At 37.1% G+C, this 19100-nt stretch overlaps 1 protein-coding gene across 1 annotated transcript in view; it reads left to right on the top strand.

Moving 5' to 3' along the window:
- The window catches only part of PLCZ1 (phospholipase C zeta 1), a 51734-nt gene that overhangs the window by 8705 nt on the left and 23929 nt on the right, over positions 1-19100 (top strand). Inside the window, exons 2-3 of the mRNA XM_036250850.1 lie at positions 2526-2763; positions 15926-16127. Of these exons, the coding sequence (XP_036106743.1) occupies positions 2526-2763; positions 15926-16127 (440 nt within the window). The remainder of the gene's footprint in view (positions 1-2525; positions 2764-15925; positions 16128-19100) is intronic.

Raw genomic sequence — 19100 nt, 5'->3', positions numbered from 1 at the left:
GTAGGACCAAAAATGCAAGCCCCACTGGCCACCAGACCAGGCAGCCGAGGAGTTCATCCCCTACAAAAGCCGAGGTGCCAGCTGTGTGCACAGCTTCTTTCAGGGAGACACTGGTGATCTGAAGTGAGGCAGAGGGAGAGCATGAAGATGGTACCTGCTGGCCTCCCTGGTCTCTGGGGAGGGTTTCAGTTGGCCCCTAGATGTATTCCAGATTAGAAGCATGACTCCCATGCTATAGTTTTTAAGATGTCCAAATAGGCCTCTTGCAGGGGAAAACTAGCTGCTCCAGTTTCCTGCCTCTGTGCTGAGTCCTGGGGCATAGACACGAGTCCTCATGAGCCATGAACTGTTGACTATGGTTTTGTGGGTCTTGTGGACATCAGCCCCAGTTGGCTTTCCGAGTGAAGTGTTTTTGGGACCGGTCTTTCAGGTGGGAATTTTAAAAGTTGGGGCACTAGATATTGGGTTCAAACCCTTCACTCCTCAGGGAGAAACTGGGAGTTGTGAGTTCCATCCTGATTATATGTCGTCCTACTGGGGTTGGAGATGGTGAAGAGGTTGTATCTCTGCTTCTCCGACTTTTGTGATGTAGGCTTTTTTCTCATTCACCCCATATGTAGGATTTGCTCAAATGTTTCTGGATTTCTTTCTGAGAAGATGGTCCCATCTGCAGTTGTAGGTTTTGCGTGTCTGTGGAAGGGGGTGTGTCTGGAGCCTCCTATGTACCACCTATTGACTTTCAGTGGCTTCAATTACTACTTTAATGGGAACAACATTTGTTTCTATCATGAATAACAAAGCTGTACACACGTTAAAATGTGTTCATCATCTGCCATATTCTGGGCACTGTCTTAGGGTTTTGCACACATTATTTTAACAAACATCCAAAGAAGTTATTATTGGCCTCTTTTCATACAAAAAAATAGTGAGGCTGAAGAGTTTGATGTAATCTGTTTATATCTCATATAACTGTGAGAACTCATGCCTGGTATGTCTGACTCCAAAATCCTTGTGGTGGTTTCTCCTGTAACACACCAGTTTCCCCTTTCCATCCCAACCAAGTGACTATTGCCTGTCTCTGCTTGGATGCCCAGATACTTTAATGTTTAAAATGAAACTACCTTTTTCTGCTAAGTTTCGTATTTGATTCCCGGCTCAGACTACTTCTTGGATTCCTCACATCAAACTCTCTGGTAATCACCACTGAACTTTTACTCATGAAATGAAGAGATTGCTTCCATGTGTGTTCCCTATTGTACCTTTGGGGTTCACTGTTCAGGCACAGTTGTCAAAAGATGAGACACTAGGTGCCTTAGGTGAGAGAAGCAGACATAGGTAAGACATAACAATGCGTTGAAATCTAGAACATGTACTTCTCCAATCTGCACAGCAACTGGATGACAGAGGTAGTGTTCTCTACTCCATTTTGCAGATGAAGAATATGAAGCTCAGAGAATCTAATACGTAAGTATTAAGTAAGCTCTGAATATGTCAGCTGCATTTTGTCTACCAACTGTGAGCATATCACCAAACTACCATGGCCCTTCCACACATGCTCCTTGCACTCAAGCTGTTTGCAAGGCAGTGAGAAAGTTAAAAGATAAATGCATAGTTTCTTTTGAAATTCAATGTCCTTCTAAGGGGTACTTCTTGTGCCTCGCTTTTTTATTTGTGATACTATAAATCTACTAGTAGTCTAACTCCAGTTAGACTCCAGACATTTCTGACTTCTCTCTTGTGTGTCTAAAATTTTAATCTTTGAGTCCTTCTCACTTCTTCCTTCGTATTTCTTTACTTTCTACTCACCATCTTCCACTTAGATTATATCCTCTCTGTTTCCTTAGATGCAATTCTCCATCTCTTCCAATTGGTAATGTGCAACAAATAATACTAAACTTCTGTGTCTCCTAGTCATTTTCTTATTCAGAACCTCACAGTGTTTCTGTAGATTTTAATAACTGGTACAGCCCAATTTCTTTTCTTATCTCATAACATTTAAATATAAAATTTCCAGAACAATCCATTTTTTTTTGGAACCTACCTTGCTTGTCACTGTCCCAAATCCTTCATGATATGCAAATTCTACTTCCTTAAGGTACTACCTAACTCTGGCAGCTCCTATAGTTTACAGTGATTGCTCATGCCTCTGATATACTCTGACATTTATAGTGCAAGCTGCATATTGATAGCATGAAATTACATACTGTCTAGCATGGTTTTAAGAAGGCATTGACATAGAGTGGAATAGAAAAAGGAAATGTGTATTTGAAAGACAAACTAGAATATTCAGCTTTTCCCAAACTTTATTCCACTCCCACTGGATGATCCACTAACCTTTTCCAACTTTGGCATCACTTCCTGCAGTTTTATTATGTATTTTATCTGAGATAATAATCCAAGGCAAGATTCATCTTCTTTCAAGTGTAACTTGCTATGTATGTTACACAAATACTCTAATTTATTCAGTCTGTATATTTTTTATATTCACAATGTGAGCCCACTAGTCATTTTTCTTTTTTCAGTAGGCTACTGACAGACTGAAGCAAGGAAGAATCACCATAGAGGAATTTAGATCAATCTATCGAATTATTGCATACAGAGAAGAAATTATTGAGATTTTCCACACGTATTCTGAAAACCGGAAATTGATTGTTGAAAAAAATCTGGCCAACTTTTTGACACAAGAGCAGTATATGTGCAAGAACAATATGAGTGAAAGTATTGCTTCTGAGATCATTAAAAAATATGAGCCTATTGAAAAAGGTATGCTTAAGTATCCAAGTTTTACCAAATATTTACATTCAAAGTATTTTTTATGAACTACAGTTATCAAATTCAAATTTTTGGATGGGGTCAAATTTCTTTTGGATATCAAATATTGGTATTTTTATACTTTATAGAATTATATATCCTTTAGAAAGGTACATTGTATAACATGACATTTCTTTTCCATTTCATTGTCCAGCTCCTTTCTTTTAACTGCTTTTGTGTATCTGTCAAGTGTTCAGAGACAAGCTTAGTTAAAAAGCAAGATGAAGATTCTGTTACATGTATTGTAACAGAAGAAATTGTCTAAATATTCATTAATAAGATAAATGCCCAGTTACAGGCAGTCTTCAATTTTTATACACTTTATTATTGAAGATATATATGAATATTAAATTAACTAAATGAAAACAATTCTTGAAAAGAGGTAAGATATTACAAAATCACTTATTTCTCCAGTCTATATACACATAATCAACAATATTTTATATACATTTTAAAAATTTTGCCTTTTCTTCATTTTTGAATATAGTTATCTGATTAAATGATCAATTAAATGATCACTTAGGCAAGCAATTTTCAACCAATGTGCCACAAAAATTTTTAAACATGTAATACCTGACTGTTTCATCAGGGGTACTGACCTCTTTTCCTTTAGATTGTCAAATTAAAAAAATGACAACAGAAGCCAATACAGTAGTAGCCATCTGGTGTGAATGAATCCAAATTATACCTATTTTTCATCAGATCGGCAAGAAATATAATACGTTTTTTGGTGTACTGCAAAATTTGAATAATTAGTTTATGTGTGCCATGAGATGAAAAAGGTTGAAAATTGCTGACTTGGGCTTATGACCTGTTATATAATTTTTATCTTTGTTCCATCTGTTAGTAGATAAAAAAATTCAAAATTCTTTATTTATGCTAATTTTAAAAATAAAATAATGAAGACAATATAATAAAATATTTATATAATTGCCTAAGTAACAATTTAGTTAAACATGGTGTTTAATTCTACAGAAATTAATTGGTAGCTAAAACATTTATTTAACAGGAGAGGTATGGAAATTCAAATTCTGCCTTTAAAAGTTTGTTTATAGCTACCGATGTTTAACATATGATAATAGGGGTTTTAACCAAGCCAAACTTATTCCTTTATTGAGTCACACATTCATAATTTATTCAAATATGTATTTATGGAAACCAGGTATGTGTTTAGGGGATGGAAATACAATGGAAAACAAGGCAAACTAGATCTTATTATATTCCTGATGGGGGTGGGAGGAATATTGACAATAAAATTTAGACATATAAAAAGATAATGTCATAGACTTCTATGTACTGTGAAAAAAAGAAAACAGAGAAAGTCAGAGAGCGTAAACAATTCAGGAGGTCTAGTTTGTGCTGGGTGTTTAGGAGAGTCCTCTGTGAGGATGTGACATTTTAGCTGAGACCTAAATAATGAGAAATAACTACTCGTGTCACAAAATGGGGTAAGTGTCTGAGTTGAAGAAAGAAAAACAATGGACCTGAGTTGGAGAACTCAAGGAACAAGAAGACAGTGTGGTTGGAACTTGGAGAATGAGGGCAAGATGAGTTTAGAGAGATAGGCAGGGATAAAATCATGTCAGTCTTGTAGGCCATAATCAAGATTTTGGTTTCATGACTGAATCTTACCTAAAAACTTTGGAGGATTTTAAGCATAGTAGGACTAAATGCAGTACCAAGAGTTTGGTCAGATCACCATGAAAACTTTTGCAGGTTTGCAACAAGATAGAGAGTTTGCACCAGAATGTAAATCAACCGCATCACTAAGCACACCTGATAAATTCAGCTGACTTCTTTTTATAATAGCAAAGACTTTTTCTACAGAAGTAGTGAATTGATTTATGTTCTGGCTCAAGCTCTTTATGTCATTGATGACTGGAAACAGCCAATTCACTGATAAGCACTTTCAGTAGAACTGACTTAGTGAATATTCAAAAAGAAATACTTTGGCACTGTGACCTGCAGGTGGTAAAAGATACAATGCAATAATGGGATGGTGGAGTGACATCTTGGAATTGTGTTTGCATTTTAACTATAATATCACACTGTTCTGTTGATCCATTTCATCTTTTGAATCTTCCTCTGCCTCACACATGTTCATGCACAGCCAAGACTTCGCATTTCATATACATGTTTATTGATCACTTCAGGGAATTATTAAGTCCAATTTTAATTATGATTTTAGAGTCCTAAGTGCTCCTCAATGTCACCCCATATTAGTATGTGACACATAAGAAAAGAGAATTTTAAAAATCCATGAGATTAATTCTCATCTCAATCTAGTCATTTTTAAAGGCTAAAAATGAGTTTGTTTTCTATTCCATTACCAAAGAACTCACCTTAATTATTTAATAGTTCATTAGGGCTGTAATTCAATCACTGCTAAGTGCACTGGGAAAAAGAATGGATTTATGCAAATCATTATTATTACAATGTATGATGCATTTGCCCCACACGTTTCCATAAATTTGCATGGCTTTGACATAGAAAGCTTATATGCCTATAAATATTCTATGAATTTTTTTCTAGCATGCATGTATTTATTTATTTATTTATTTATTTATTTATTTATTTATTTATTTATTTATTTATTTTCCTCACCGGAGGATTTTCCCCCCCATTTATCTTCAGATAGAACAGAAGGAAGAGAGGAAGGAAGAGAGAGAAAGAAACATCGATGTGAAAGAGACACATCGACTGGCTGCCACCCACACAACCCCAATGGGGGCCGGGGACAAACTGCCACCGAGGTACATGCCCTTAGTGGGAACAGACCCCGGGAGTCTCTGGTCCACGGGCTAACGCTCTAACTGCTGAGCAAAACCGTCTAGGTTAGCTTTCATTTTTTAAAACCAAAATTGTAATAGTATTTTCGAATGCTGGGTTTTTCACTGTTATGATGTCATAAACATTTGCTTATGTCACTATATATTTTTTCTGATAAATTATTTTTAAATGTTGCTTAGTATTGTATCATATTTTAATTTAATTTGTTGGCTCTTCTTATTAAGCTTTTATACATAATGGCAGTGTGAGAATTCTTTATTTTATTGTTGAAAGTATTACAGATGTCTTCCCTTTTTCCCCATTGACTCCCTCCTTCCCACTCCCACTTTCCTCCTGCCTTCCCCAGCCTAGTGTCCATGTTGATTGGTTGTGCATATATGCATGTAAGTTCTCTGGTTTATCTTTTCCCTCCTCTCCCACCCCCATTCCTCTGAATTTGTCACTCTGTTCCCTAATTCCATGATTCTGGATCTCTTTTGGTCAACAGCTTATTTTGTTCATTATGTTCCACAAATAAGTGAGATTATGTGGTACTTGTCTTTCTCTGACTGGCTTATTTCCTTTAGCATAATACTCTCCAGGTCCCTCCATGTTGTCTCAAAGGGTGAGAGATCTCTCTTAACAGCTGCATAGTATTCCATTGTGTAAATGTACCACAGTTTTTTTTATCCACTCATCTACTTATGGGCACTTGGGCTGCTTCCAGATCTTAGCTACTGTAAATAGTGCTGCTATGAACATAGGGATACATATATTGGTGTTTCAGGCATCTTAGGATTTATTCCTAAAAGTGGGATCACTGGGTCAAATGGCAGTTTAATTTTAATTCTTTGAGAAAGCACCATATTGTTTTCCATAGTGGCTGCATCAGTCTGCATTCCCACTAGCAGTGTGCTAGAGTATCCTTTTCTCCACATCCTCGCCAGCATTTATTGTTTGAGGATTTGTTGATGGAGGCCATTCTGGCAGGTGTGAGGTGATATCCCATAGTCATTTTAATTTGCATCTCTCTGATGATTAGTGATGTTGAGCATTTGTTCACATGTCTCTTGGCCATTTATACGTCCTGTTTGGAGAGGTGTCTATTTAGATCCTCTGCACATGTTTTAATTGGATTCTTTGTCTTCCTTTTGTTGAGTTGTATGAGTACTCTACATATTTTGGAAATAAACCCCTTATCCAATATATCATTGGCAATTATGCTTTCCCATATAGTGGGTTCCCTTTCCATTTTGATGCTTGTTTCTTTTGCTGTGCAGAAGCTTTTTAGTTTGATATAGTCCCATTTATTTATTTATTTATTTTCTTTGTTTCTCTTGCCTTAGGCATTGTATAGTTGAAAATTCTGCTGTGTGTGATGTCTAAAATTTTATTGCCTACATTTTTGTCTAGGATTTTTATGGATTCACAAGTCACATTTAAGTCTTTTATGCATTTTTTTTTCTTATTTATTTTTTTATTTTATTTTATTTTATTTTCCACATCTTTATTGTTGGATGTAAAATGTATTACAGATGTTCCACATTTTTCCCCCATTGACCTCCTCCTCCCCACTCCCGCCCCCCTCCCACCTTTTCCCAAACTATTGTCCGTGTCCATTGGTTATGCATATAAGTTCTTTGGTTTATTTCTTCCCACCCCCCCAACCCCTTTCCCTTTGAGGTTTGTCAGTCTAGCAATGAATTTGTGCTTCTTAATCCCTTCACCTTTTTCATCCATTCCCCCAACCCCTTTCCCAACTGGCAACCAACAAAACGTTCTCTGTATCTATGAGAATGTTCCTGTTCTTCCTGTTCATTTTGTTTGTAGATTCCATTGTTGATAGATATGTATTCATTGCCATTTTGTTTGTTCATACATTTTATCTTTTTCTTTAAAAAGACCCTTCATCATTTCATATAATAACGGTTTGGTAGTGATGAACTCCTTTAACTTTTTCTTGTCTGGGAAAGTTTTTATATGTCCATCGATTCTAAATGACAGCTTTGCAGGATAGAGTAATTTTGGTTGTAGGTTCTTGGTTTTCATCACTCTGAATATTTCTTGCCACTCCCTTCTGGCCTGCAAAGTTTCTTTTGAGAAATCAGCTGACAGCCTAATGGGAACTCCCTTGTAGGTAACTAGCTGCCTTTCTCTTGCTGCTTTTAGGATTCTCTCTTTGTCTTGAACCTTTTGCATTTTGATGATGGTGTGTCTTGGTGTGGGCCTCTTGGGGTTCATCTTGTTTGGGACTCTCTGTGCTTCCTGGACTTGTATGTCTGTTTCCTTCACCAAGTTAGGAAAGTTTTCTGCCATTATTGTTTCAAACAGGTTTTCGATTTCTTGTTCTCTCTCTTCTCCTTCCGGCACCCCCAAGATGCGAATGTTGGCACGCTTGAAGTTGTCCCAGAGGCTCCTTACACTATCCTTATTTTTTTGGGTTCTTTTTTCTTTTTGCTGTTCTGGTTGGGTGTTTTTTGCTTCCTTATATTCCAAATCGATGGTTTGCTCCTTGGATTTACGTACTCTATTATTGAAGCTATGTAAATTATTCTTTATTTCAGTTAAAGCCTCCTTCGTTTCTAACTGTGCAGCGATCATTTCTGACTGGTACTTTTTTATGCTCTTGAGGCCCTCACTGAGTTCATTGAGCATCCTTATAAGCAGTATTTTGAACTCAGCATCTGTTAGGTTGCTTATCTCCATTTCGCTTAGTTCTTTTCTTGGGGTTTTGTTCTGTTCTTTCATTTGGGACCTGTTTCTTTGTATCCTCATTTTGGCTGCCTCCCTGTGTTTGTTTCTGTGTATTACTTAATGAGAGGTATGGGGCTCGCTGAGACCCGATGCTGCTCGTTTGAAAGAATTTAGGAAAAACCTGAAGCAGGATCCAAGACAGGCCAATCCTATGGTTAAGCAAGTAGCAACAGCTTGGGTGGGCTTGAAAGTTGTGTGGGGCGGGGCCTCAGGGAGTCAGCAGGGCGGGGCTACCAGTGTGAGCCAGGTTGCTGGAGTCCCAGATATGGCGGCTGTCTGCTGCCCCAGGGAAGGGCTCACCAAAGGAACAAAGGCCTCTGACAGCACGTTTGTCCCCGAGAAAGCCCCCTCTCCAGCCCTCGCTCCAGTGCCAAACAGCTCAGTTCTTCCCTGTATGTCTCTGGCGCCCCTCGAGCTGCCTCCCCTCCAAGCTTAGAGGGAGAGAGTCCGATAAGTCCGTGCGCGGGCCCTTTAGGTAGCTGCCTGGGGCTCCAGCCGCTTCAGCTTCCCTGAGCCTCAGATTCTGCTGGTTTTTCCAGCCAGAAGTTATGGGGACTTCTCTTCCTGGCACTGGAACCCTGAGCGGGGCACCTGGTGTGGGACGGGGACCCCTCAGTCCTCAGGAAGGACCCAGCCAGGGGAGCCTCCTGATTTTTATCCACCACACTTGGGTGTGGGACCAGCCCATCGCGCCGCCACGCCTCGCACCGCCGCCCCTCCTACCGGTCTGGATGTAGCTGCTTTTTTTTTTTAATTCCGTAGTTGTAGGACTTCCGTTCAGCTTGATTTCAGGCGGTTTTGGATGATGGTTGTTCTGTAGTTTTGTTGTAACTTGGATGTGGTTGTGGGAGAACGCGATACTGCGTTTCCCTACGCCGCCATCTTGACCGGAAGTCCTTTTATGCATTTTGAATTTACTCTTGTGTATGGTGTAAGTTGGTCTAGCTTCATTATTTTTGCATGTAGCTGTCCAATGTTCCCAACACCATTTATTGAAGAGGCAGTCTTTACTCCATTGTATGCTCTTGCCACCTTTGTCAAATATTAATTGAGCACTATGTCTTGGGTCAATTTCTGGGTTTCCTGTTCTGGTCCATTGATCTATATGCTTGTTCTTGTGCCAGTTCCAGGTTGTTTTGATTCATGGCTTTGTAGTTTAATCTGATATCTTGTATTGTGGACCCTTCTACTTTGTTCTTCTTTTTCAAGATTGCTGTGGCTATTCAGGGTCTTTTTTAGTTCCATATAAACTTTTGGAGTATTTGGTCTAGTTCTGTGAAATATGTCATTGGTATTTTAATGGGGATTGCATTGAATCTATAGATTGTTTTGGGTAGTATGGACATTTTAATGATGTTAATTCTTCCAATCCTTGAACAAGGTATATGCTTCCACTTTTTATATCTTCCTCAATTTTTTTTTCAATGTCTTGTAGTTTTTTGCAATAGGTTCTTTACTTCTTTGTTTAGGTATCTTAGTTTTTTTTTTTTTGGCTGCAGTGGTAAATGGGATTGCTTTTTGTTGTTGTTCCTCCTTCTGTGAGTTTATTATTGGTGTATAAGAATACCATCGATTTCTTGCTGTTAATTTTGTATCCTGCTACTTTGCCAAATTCATATACTAGCTCTAGTAGATTTTTGATGGAGTCTTTAGGGTTTTCTATGTACAATATCATGTCATCTGCAAATATGACAGTTTCACTTTCTCCTTTCTCTTTTGGATTCCTTTTATTTTTCCTTCTTGTCTAACTTCTGTGGCTAAGACTTCAGTACTAAGTTCCATAAGAGTGGTGAACGTGGCCATCCCTGTCTTGTACCTGTTCTTAAGGGAAAAGCTTTTAGTTTTTGCCCATTGAGTATGATGTTGGCTGTAAATTTTTCATATATGGATTTTATTATGTCTAGATTTATTCTCTCTATTCCCACATTGCTGAGAGTTTTTTTTAAAATCAGAAATAGGTGCTGGGTTTTGTCAAATGCTCTTTCAGCATCTATTGATATGATCATATGGTTTTTATCTTTAATTTTGTTTATGTGGTGTATCACATTTATTGATTTGCTAATATTGCACCAGCCTTGCATCCCTGGGATGAATCCCACTTGGTCATGGTGAATCATTTTTTTGATATATTGATGGATCTGATTTGCTAATATTTTGTTAAGGATTTTGACATCTATGTTCTTCAGGGAATTTGGCTAGTAGTATTCTTTCTTTGTAATGTCTTTATTGGGTTTTGGAATTAGAATTATACTGGCCTCATAAAACGAGTTTGAAAGTTTTCCTTCTTCTTGGATTTTTTGGAATAGTTTGAGGAGAAGGGATGTTAGGTTTTCTTTGAATGTTAAGTAGAACTCCCCTATGAAGCCATCTGAGCCTGGGCTTTTGTTTGCTGGGAATTTCTTGATTACATCTTCAATTTCCTTAGTTGTTATTGGTCTGTTCAAGTTTCCCATCTCTTCCCGGTTCAGTTTTGGGAGACTGTGTGTTTCTAGAAATTTGTCCATTTCACCAAGATTGTTCAATTTGTTGGCGTATAATTGTTCATAGTATATTTTATCGATCCTTTTTATTTCTGTAGTGTCAGTTGTTACCTCTCCTCTTTCATTTCTGATTTTGTTTATTTGGGTCCTCTCTTTTTTTGTCTCCTGGCAAGTCTGGCTAAGGGTCCATCAATCTTGTTTATCTTTTCAAAGAACCAGGTCTTTGTTTCATTGTTCTTTTGAATTTTTTTTTTTTAGTTTCTGTGTCATTTATTTGTTCTCTGACCTTTACTATTTTTTTCTTCTACTTGTTCTGGGTTGTTCTTTTTGTTTAATTTCTAGTTCTTTGAGTTGTAGGGTTAGAAAGTCAATTAGAACTTTTTTTTTTTTGTTCTTGAGGTAGGCTTGTAGTGCTATGAACTTCCCTCTCAGGACTGTTTTTGCTGCATTCCATAGCTTTTGTGTTGTTGTGTGTTCATTTTCATTGGTTTCCAGGAAGTTTTTAATTCCTTCTGTGATTGCCTTGGTGACCCATTCATTGTTTAATAACATGCTATTTAGCCTCCATGTGTTTGAATGTTTTTGTTGTAACTGATTTCTAGTTTTATGCCATTGTGATCTGAGAAGATGCTTGAAATGATTTCAATCTTCTTGAACTTGTAGAAACTTAGTTTGTGTTCTTACACGTGGTCTATCTTTGAGAATAACCCATGTGCACTTGAGAACAATGTGAATTCTGCAGTTTTGGGGTGTAATTCTCTGTAGATATCTATGAAATCCATTTGATCTAGTGCATCATTTAAAGTTTCTGTTTCCTTTTTAATTTTTTGTCTAAAGGATCTATCCAGTGATGTCAGCATGGTGTTAAAGTCCCCTGCTATGATTGTATTGCTATTGATTTTTCCTTTGAAGTCCTCTGTTTTTAAATGTACTTTGGTTCTCCTTTGTTGAGTGCATATATGTTTATGAAGGTTATATCCTCCTGTTGAATAGATTCTTTCAATATTATGTAGTGGCCTTTTTTGTCTCTAGTTATGGCCATCATTTTGAAGTCTATGTTATCAGATATGAGTATGGCTACCCCAGCTTATTTTCCCCTTTTAGTTTGCTTGGAAATTTTTTTCCATCCCTTCATTTTCAACCTATGTGAGTCTTTTGTTGTCAGGTGGGTCTCTTTTAAACAACATATATATGAGTCATGCTTTCTTATCCAATCAGCTACTCTGTGTCTTTTGATTGGAGCATTTAATTTATTTACATTTAAGGTTATTATTGATATGCACTTATTTATTGCCATTTTTGTTTATCCTGGTTATGTTTCTCTTCCTATTTCTTTTGATTATTACAGCAGTTCTTTTAATATTTCTTGCAGTGCTGGTTTGGTGTTAATATATTCCCTTAGCTTTTTTTTTTTTTTTGTCTGGGAAGCTCTTTATTTTACTTTTTATTTTGAATGATAACCTTGCTGGATAGAGTAGTCTTGGATTGAGATCCTTGAGTTCATGACCTTGATTACTTCATGCCATTCCCTTCTGGCCTGTAGCGTTTCTGGTGAGAAGGCAGCTGATAGCCTTGTGGGGGTTCCTTTGTAGGTAACCTGTTTCTTATTTTTTGCTGTCTTTAGGATTTGCTCTTTGTCTTCAATTTATAGCATTTTAATTACTATGTGTCTTGATGTGGGTCTGTTTGGGTTTTTCTTACTTGGGGCTGTCTGTGCTTCTTTTTTTTAATTTTTTTTTCCTCACCCGAGGACATTTTTCCATTTTTTGTTCAGGTAGAGTGGGAGGGAGAGAGAGGAACAGAGAAAGAGATAAACATCGATGTGAAAGGAACACATCGAGTGGCTGCCACCCGCACGACTTACCAGAGCCGGGGACAAACTGCAACCGAGGTACATGCCCTTAGCGGAAACCGAACTCGAGTCTTTCAGGACCGCAGGCCGGCGCTCTAACCGCTGAGCCAAACCGGCCAGGGCTGTCTGTGCTTCTTGAACTTGTATGCCCCTTTCCTTCACCAAGCTAAGGAAGTTTTCTATCACGATTTCTTCAAATATATTCTCTATCCCTTTCTCATTTTCTTCTTCTTCTGGCACTCTTATGATGTGGATGTTGTTATGTTTCATATAGTCCCACAGTTTTCTTAGGCTGTCTTTCTATTTAAAATTTTTTTCTTTATTAATTTTAGAGAGAGAGGAAGGAATAAAGAGAAAGAGAAAGGGATAAAAATATCGATGAGAGAGAATATCGATTAGCTGCCTCCTGCATTCCCCCCAGTGGAGATTTGGACCACAACCTAGGCACGTGCCCTGAAGGGGTATAAAACCAGTGAACACTTGATGCATGGATCGATGCTCAGTCACTGAGCCACACCAGCCAGGCTGTCTTCAAATTTTTAAATTTATTTTTGTTGTTGTTGTTTCTCTGATTGGATGATTTTTTTTCTACATTGTCTTCTAATTCACTGATCTGGTCCTCAGCTTCCTCTGCTCTGATGGTTATTTCTTCCAGTGTATTCTTTATTTCTGCTATGTCATTCTTCATTTCCAATTGGTTGGTTTTCAATGTTTCTATAGTTTTACTCATGCTGCTGAGCTTCTTCATGATAATTATTCTGAACTCTCCCTCTGATATCTTGCTTCATTTTATTTCATTTCCTGTAGAATTATCTTGTTCTTTTATTTGGGATTTTTTGTTTGTTTGTTTCATCATTTTGGCTGTCTCAGTGGCTTTAGGAACCTGCCAAATTTTTCCTGTGGGTGTTGGTGTTCTGCTGGTTGTGGCTCCCTCTACTGGGTTTGGATGAGTGTGGGAGGACCCATGTTAAACACCACTGTTAAGCCTTACTTTCCTGGATAGATTTGCAAGCCAAGAAAAAAGTTCAGTTATCCTCTAGTTTATTTGCCTGGAGGCTATTAGTTTCAGTTACTTGATGAGTCTTGATTTGTAGCCCTCAACTGAATGAAAAATCACTCAAGTGTAAGAGGGATTTTCAGCATGTGGGGGACTTGCTTGCTATCAGAGTCTAGATGTTAATGAGCCTCAGTTTGCATTTCTCTAGCCTGCTCTGGTGGTGTTGAATTCTTGCGGGAGGGGCTGTTGCTTCTCTCCAGGGCTCTGGGAAGGGGCTTTTTGAGTAATATGACTACTGTCCTGTGATGAAATGATTCAGCACAAAACTCCCAGTTTCCTCCCTTTCAGCTTTCTCCTGAGCCAGGAGACATGGACTCTCTCCACACAGTTTCAGTCCAGTCTGCCTTCCTTTTGTCAGAGCCCAAGGTGAGTGGCTGTAGCTGATTTGGTGCTTTTTAAAACCTGCACTTTCTCAGTGGGAAGCACTCACCACGAATACAGCTCTCTGCTGCTGTCCATGGGCTTCCAGACAGCCCTCACGCACCTCCACAGTTCCTACCAGGCTCGATTCGACATCCTCTTTCTGTCCCTAGTTGTATGGGTTCTCTCCAGATGCTTTTCAGTTGGTTTCCCCAACTATGTGTCTTTATTTTAGTTGTAATTCCAGTTTGGTCCTGGGAGGCAATCTGTGTAGCTTCCATCCACTCCACCGCCATTTTCCCTCCCCTACCTAGCACCATTTATTGAAGAGACTGTCTTTTCTCCATTGTATGCTCTTGCTTTCTCTGTCGAGTATTAATTGTATATACTGTCTTGTTTTGATGTCTGGGTTTCCTGCTCTGTTCCATTGATCTGTATGTTTGTTCTTGTGTAATGTGAACATTCTTGCACATTGATCTTTGAGTCTCCATTTCTATAGTATACACTCCTGGAAATAAAATTCTGTGTTAAGGGGCACTCTCTAGTCTAAAGTGAATATTCACACCAGCTCTTATTTTGTGACTAACTGAATTATCAACAACAAAAACAACTGCAACTAAATTAGAGCTAATATATGGGATAAGCACTATTATTACCATCATTCCAAACATAAGAGGAGGTTAACTAACATGTTTATTATATAATAAGTAAATGGACTTAATCGAAGCTGTCTGATACAGAGCCAGTGTGCTGCTTAAATAAATAATTTTGGTGTAGATTATACTATGTATAAAAGTTGAGAGAGAATTTACTGAAGCTGGTAATGTGCAAATGATGCAACAATTCAATTTTAAGCATGAACCAAAAAGAAATGGGTACATATTTCTACCAAAACACAGTTACTGATTGTTTATAGCAGCACTCTTTGTAATAACCCCAAACTGGAAATTATCTAAATGCTCATCAAAAATGGAATGGATAAATAAATTTTGATGTACTCACTCAATGGAATACTATATCATAAGGGAACAGCAATGCATAATTTTGTGCAAGAATAAATTTTGAAACAATGTTGAGTAATTAAACCAGTCACAAAAATACAAACTGTATGAGCTCACTAATATAAAATACAAAAATAAGAGAAAACTGCCCAGACTGATTTGGCTCAGCAGGTAGAGTGTCAGCCTGCAGACCAGAGAGTCTGGGGTTCGGTTCCTGCTAAGGGCACATACCTCGGTTGTAGTTTGTCCCCGCCCTGGCTGGGGTCCTGTGGGTGGCATTCAGTCGATGTGTCTCTCTCACATCAATGTTTCTCTCTCTCTCTTCCCCCTCTCTCCCTCCCACTCTGTCTGAAGATAAATGTAAAAAATGTCCTTGGGTAAGGATAAAAAAACAAGAGAAAACTAATATACACTGTTAGAAGCCAGACTATTGAATACCCTTGAGTAGCTGAGGCAGGGAGAGATTTAATGGTCAAGAAGAAGGCTTTTGTGTGCTGTAATGCTCTGATCTGTGACTTGGGTGCTGGTTACCTAGATATTTAGCTTGTGGAAATTCATTGGTCTATGACATTTGTACTTTTATACATTTTTAAAACATAAAAAACACAAAAAAACAGATAATTAAGTAATCCATTATCTACTTTAGTGTTGATGCAGAAGAATTAATGGCACTGACTAGAAAAATTTGTTTCTTAAGACAAATTAAAAATAGTATTAATATTAATTCTAAATGAATATTTTAGAAACATGCTCTATTACCGAATAAGTATTAAAGTGAGATATAATTTTTATGCTGCTAATGATATTACTATAACCTTTTTACTAATTTTTTTTTTTATAGCTAAGCAAGAAAGCCAGATGTCAGTTGAAGGTTTTATAAGATACATTTATTCATCTGAGTGTCTACTATTTAATAGTGAATTTGAAAAAGTTTATCAAGATATGCATCATCCACTAAATGATTATTTTATTTCAAGTTCACATAATACATACCTGATATCTGACCAACTAGTGGGACCAAGTGACATTTGGGGATATGTAAGGTATTTATTTTGATTTTTAAATTTATTATATTTTAAAATACTTGAAAGTTCCTGCTGGTATCTACTTCCATCGATAGTAATTCACAGTAAAAGCAGGTTATGCATGTTAGGCAATCACATAGGGAAGAACGATTTTGATTTGTGCATATCTTGGAGATCCACCTTTGGGTGATATATTCTATGTATTAGTATCATCCACTTTCCTTCTAATTTTGCCTGCTGACCCCTTTTTCTCAGTTACTGGCCCTCTGAAGTTTCCTGAATAATTTTAATACCTCTTATAGGAAGCATATGAAGAAGACTTATTTAGCTAATCATAACATCCTAGATTAGCATCCTAGATTGAAAAAAGATGGTTAAAATGAATTCTCAGACATTAGGACACAATGCTACGCGTGAAGCCAACACATAGAGTAAATTGTATAATATGGCATTTATAGATAGTAGTATATAGAGATTAATATGTCAAATTATTTACATGGATTAAAAGCAATCTATGCTACACCTCTAATTTTGCGTTCTATAGTGTATTATACTGTTAATACCAGGCTTCAGTTTAGCCAGCCAGCTGAGGATACAGTGCTGAGCAACATTTTCAAAGCTGCCCCCCTTATCTGTTCATAGAAATAGACAAATAATAAACAAGTAAACAAATTGATATTTCCAGGGACTGATGAGTCATATGGAGAAGATATGTGATAGAAAGTAACTGTGGGGTAGAGGGTGTTACTTTAGCTGAAGTTTCAGGCAAGGCTTTTCAAGAGGTGACATCGTTGTGGTCTGAGTGATGATAAAGAGGAAGTGTCAGAAAAATCAGGTAGGAAGGGCATGCTAAGTAGAAGTAATAATAAGGGCTTGGCATGTTTGAATGAAAAACAGCAAGTGGCTTGAAAAATTAAATGGAGAATGAAGGGAGGTGAGTTTAAGGAGGTAGATGGTCAGTTTAGGAGGTCTTAGAGAGAGTGGCAAGGAAAATGGATTTTATTCCAGTTGCACTGGGAAGTTATTGGAGGGGTTTTCCTTAGGATAATGTCATTATTTGATTTGCATTTTACTGTGGAGGAAAGACTGATGGTGTGAGAGTGGAGGTAGAAGGTGATTTGAGAAGATACTGTGGCAGTCCAGGTGATGATGGTTATTTAGATGGTGAAGTCATGAGGTTGCAGTTGAGAAAAGTGGTTGAGTTTGAAATATTTTAAAGAGGAAGAGCCAACAAGATGCACCTGGTAATTTGAAAAGAGGTCTGAGGGGAAAAGACAGTATCAGTATTTTTGGCCTGATAACTTAGAAGATGATAATACGATGATGGAGGTCGTGAAGCCTGAGAGAGGAGACTATTGTAGGATGTGAGGCAAAAGTAAGAGGTCAATAGTTCTGACATTCAGTTTGAGATACCATTGAGTCATCAAAGGGTCATGTCAGCTAGTCATGTATATGAGTCAGGTATATGAGTCTGGAATTTAGAAGAAATATCCAGATTGGAAAAAGAGAATTGGGAGTAATCAGCATATAGGTGATATTAAAATCTATGGGATTGGATGATATTAATTTAGGAAAATCATAGATAGAAAAAATAACTTATAATTCCATGAAAAGAACACATTTACAAATAAATATTGCTTCTCCAATTTAAATTCTAGGTAAATACAGAACTTCACAAAGTCAGAAGTGTATGCACTTAGAATTCTGTAAGAATAGCCCAACTCGTAGCTATACTTTCATAATAGAAATTTCTATTTATACTTTATTATTTTATTTTTTTAAAAAGAGAAAATATAAATTGTAAACAGGTTGATTTAGAAATACAGACAATTACCTTTGAATTCCAAGACTATGTTCCACCCAACTAAATATTTAAATTTAAATTAATTGCATTTCTGCCTCTGTTTCTCAACCCACCTGTGGAAGATATACTCTTAGAAGACATGTCTTTTAAAATTTCTCTACTCATGAGAGGTGGTGTAATGTAATGTTTACCTATTAATATTTAAGTTTCTGGTGTTGATCTTTCCTTGTTTTTCCTCATTTGTTAATTATGTGACAAATATAACCTTTCTGTGTCTCAATTTCCTCATCTTCAAATGAAGAAAGTTAATATTAACTGTCCTACTAGCATTAAATATTTTAATCCATATAAAGTCCATTCAACTTATTTAAGTGGAGCATTTCTTTACTGAGTGAGAGAGAAATTTTTGTTATCCATTCCCCAAAAAGAAGAGTAAGTGTGGAATAGTAGAAAGTGGCTTCACTGCTGGAGGGGACTTTCTCTTACATACCTCTGAATAACTCAAATAATTTTTGCGGGGCAGCATATCATGTAGTCCAAATAAGCAGTTTGGTAAAGTTGGTTGGATGTAAGGATGAATCAAAACCATCTAGACAAGTAACCAGAATCAGTATGAGGTAGATTGTTCCTTTCCACAACTGAGTTTTTGGTAGTTTTTTTGTGTTTTGTTTTCCTAACAGAGTTCAAGATTATTCTCTGTTAGCACCCCAGAGAAGAGATATTCGGTATGGCAGCACAATAAAATGAAGGGAGAGTAAAGCAAACATTCTTTCATGGAAATGAACAAACTTTACAAATAGATATTGATTATTCTACACTTTAAAATTTTAATACATAAAGCAATACACAAGCTGAGAAATATATTTAGTTTGATTTCTACAAATATAGCTCATCTCAGGACTTGTACCTACAATTGGGTAGCCACCTTGTTCACCCATGGAAATATCTATGGGTCAAACAAGATTTCCTAAGTGCATTCCTCCAACACTGAGGCAGGTGCATTGAAAAGCTCTGAAATTTTACATTATAGTGCATCTCTACATGCCTGAATAAAGCAGTGTGCATGTAAAAAGTAAGAAAAAAGTGGTCTTAAAAACAACCCCCTAAATCCTCAAAAATATTTATTAACCATTTAACTTCATATTGTTTTAGCGAAGCCTCCAATTCAGATATAATCGGTTGATTCT

The sequence above is a fragment of the Molossus molossus genome, unplaced genomic scaffold (genome assembly GCF_014108415.1).
Source record: "Molossus molossus isolate mMolMol1 unplaced genomic scaffold, mMolMol1.p scaffold_m16_p_10, whole genome shotgun sequence".
NCBI lineage: Eukaryota > Metazoa > Chordata > Mammalia > Chiroptera > Molossidae > Molossus > Molossus molossus.
Note: the sequence above shows the minus strand (reverse complement) of the source record. Positions and strands in the feature narration are given on the sequence as shown.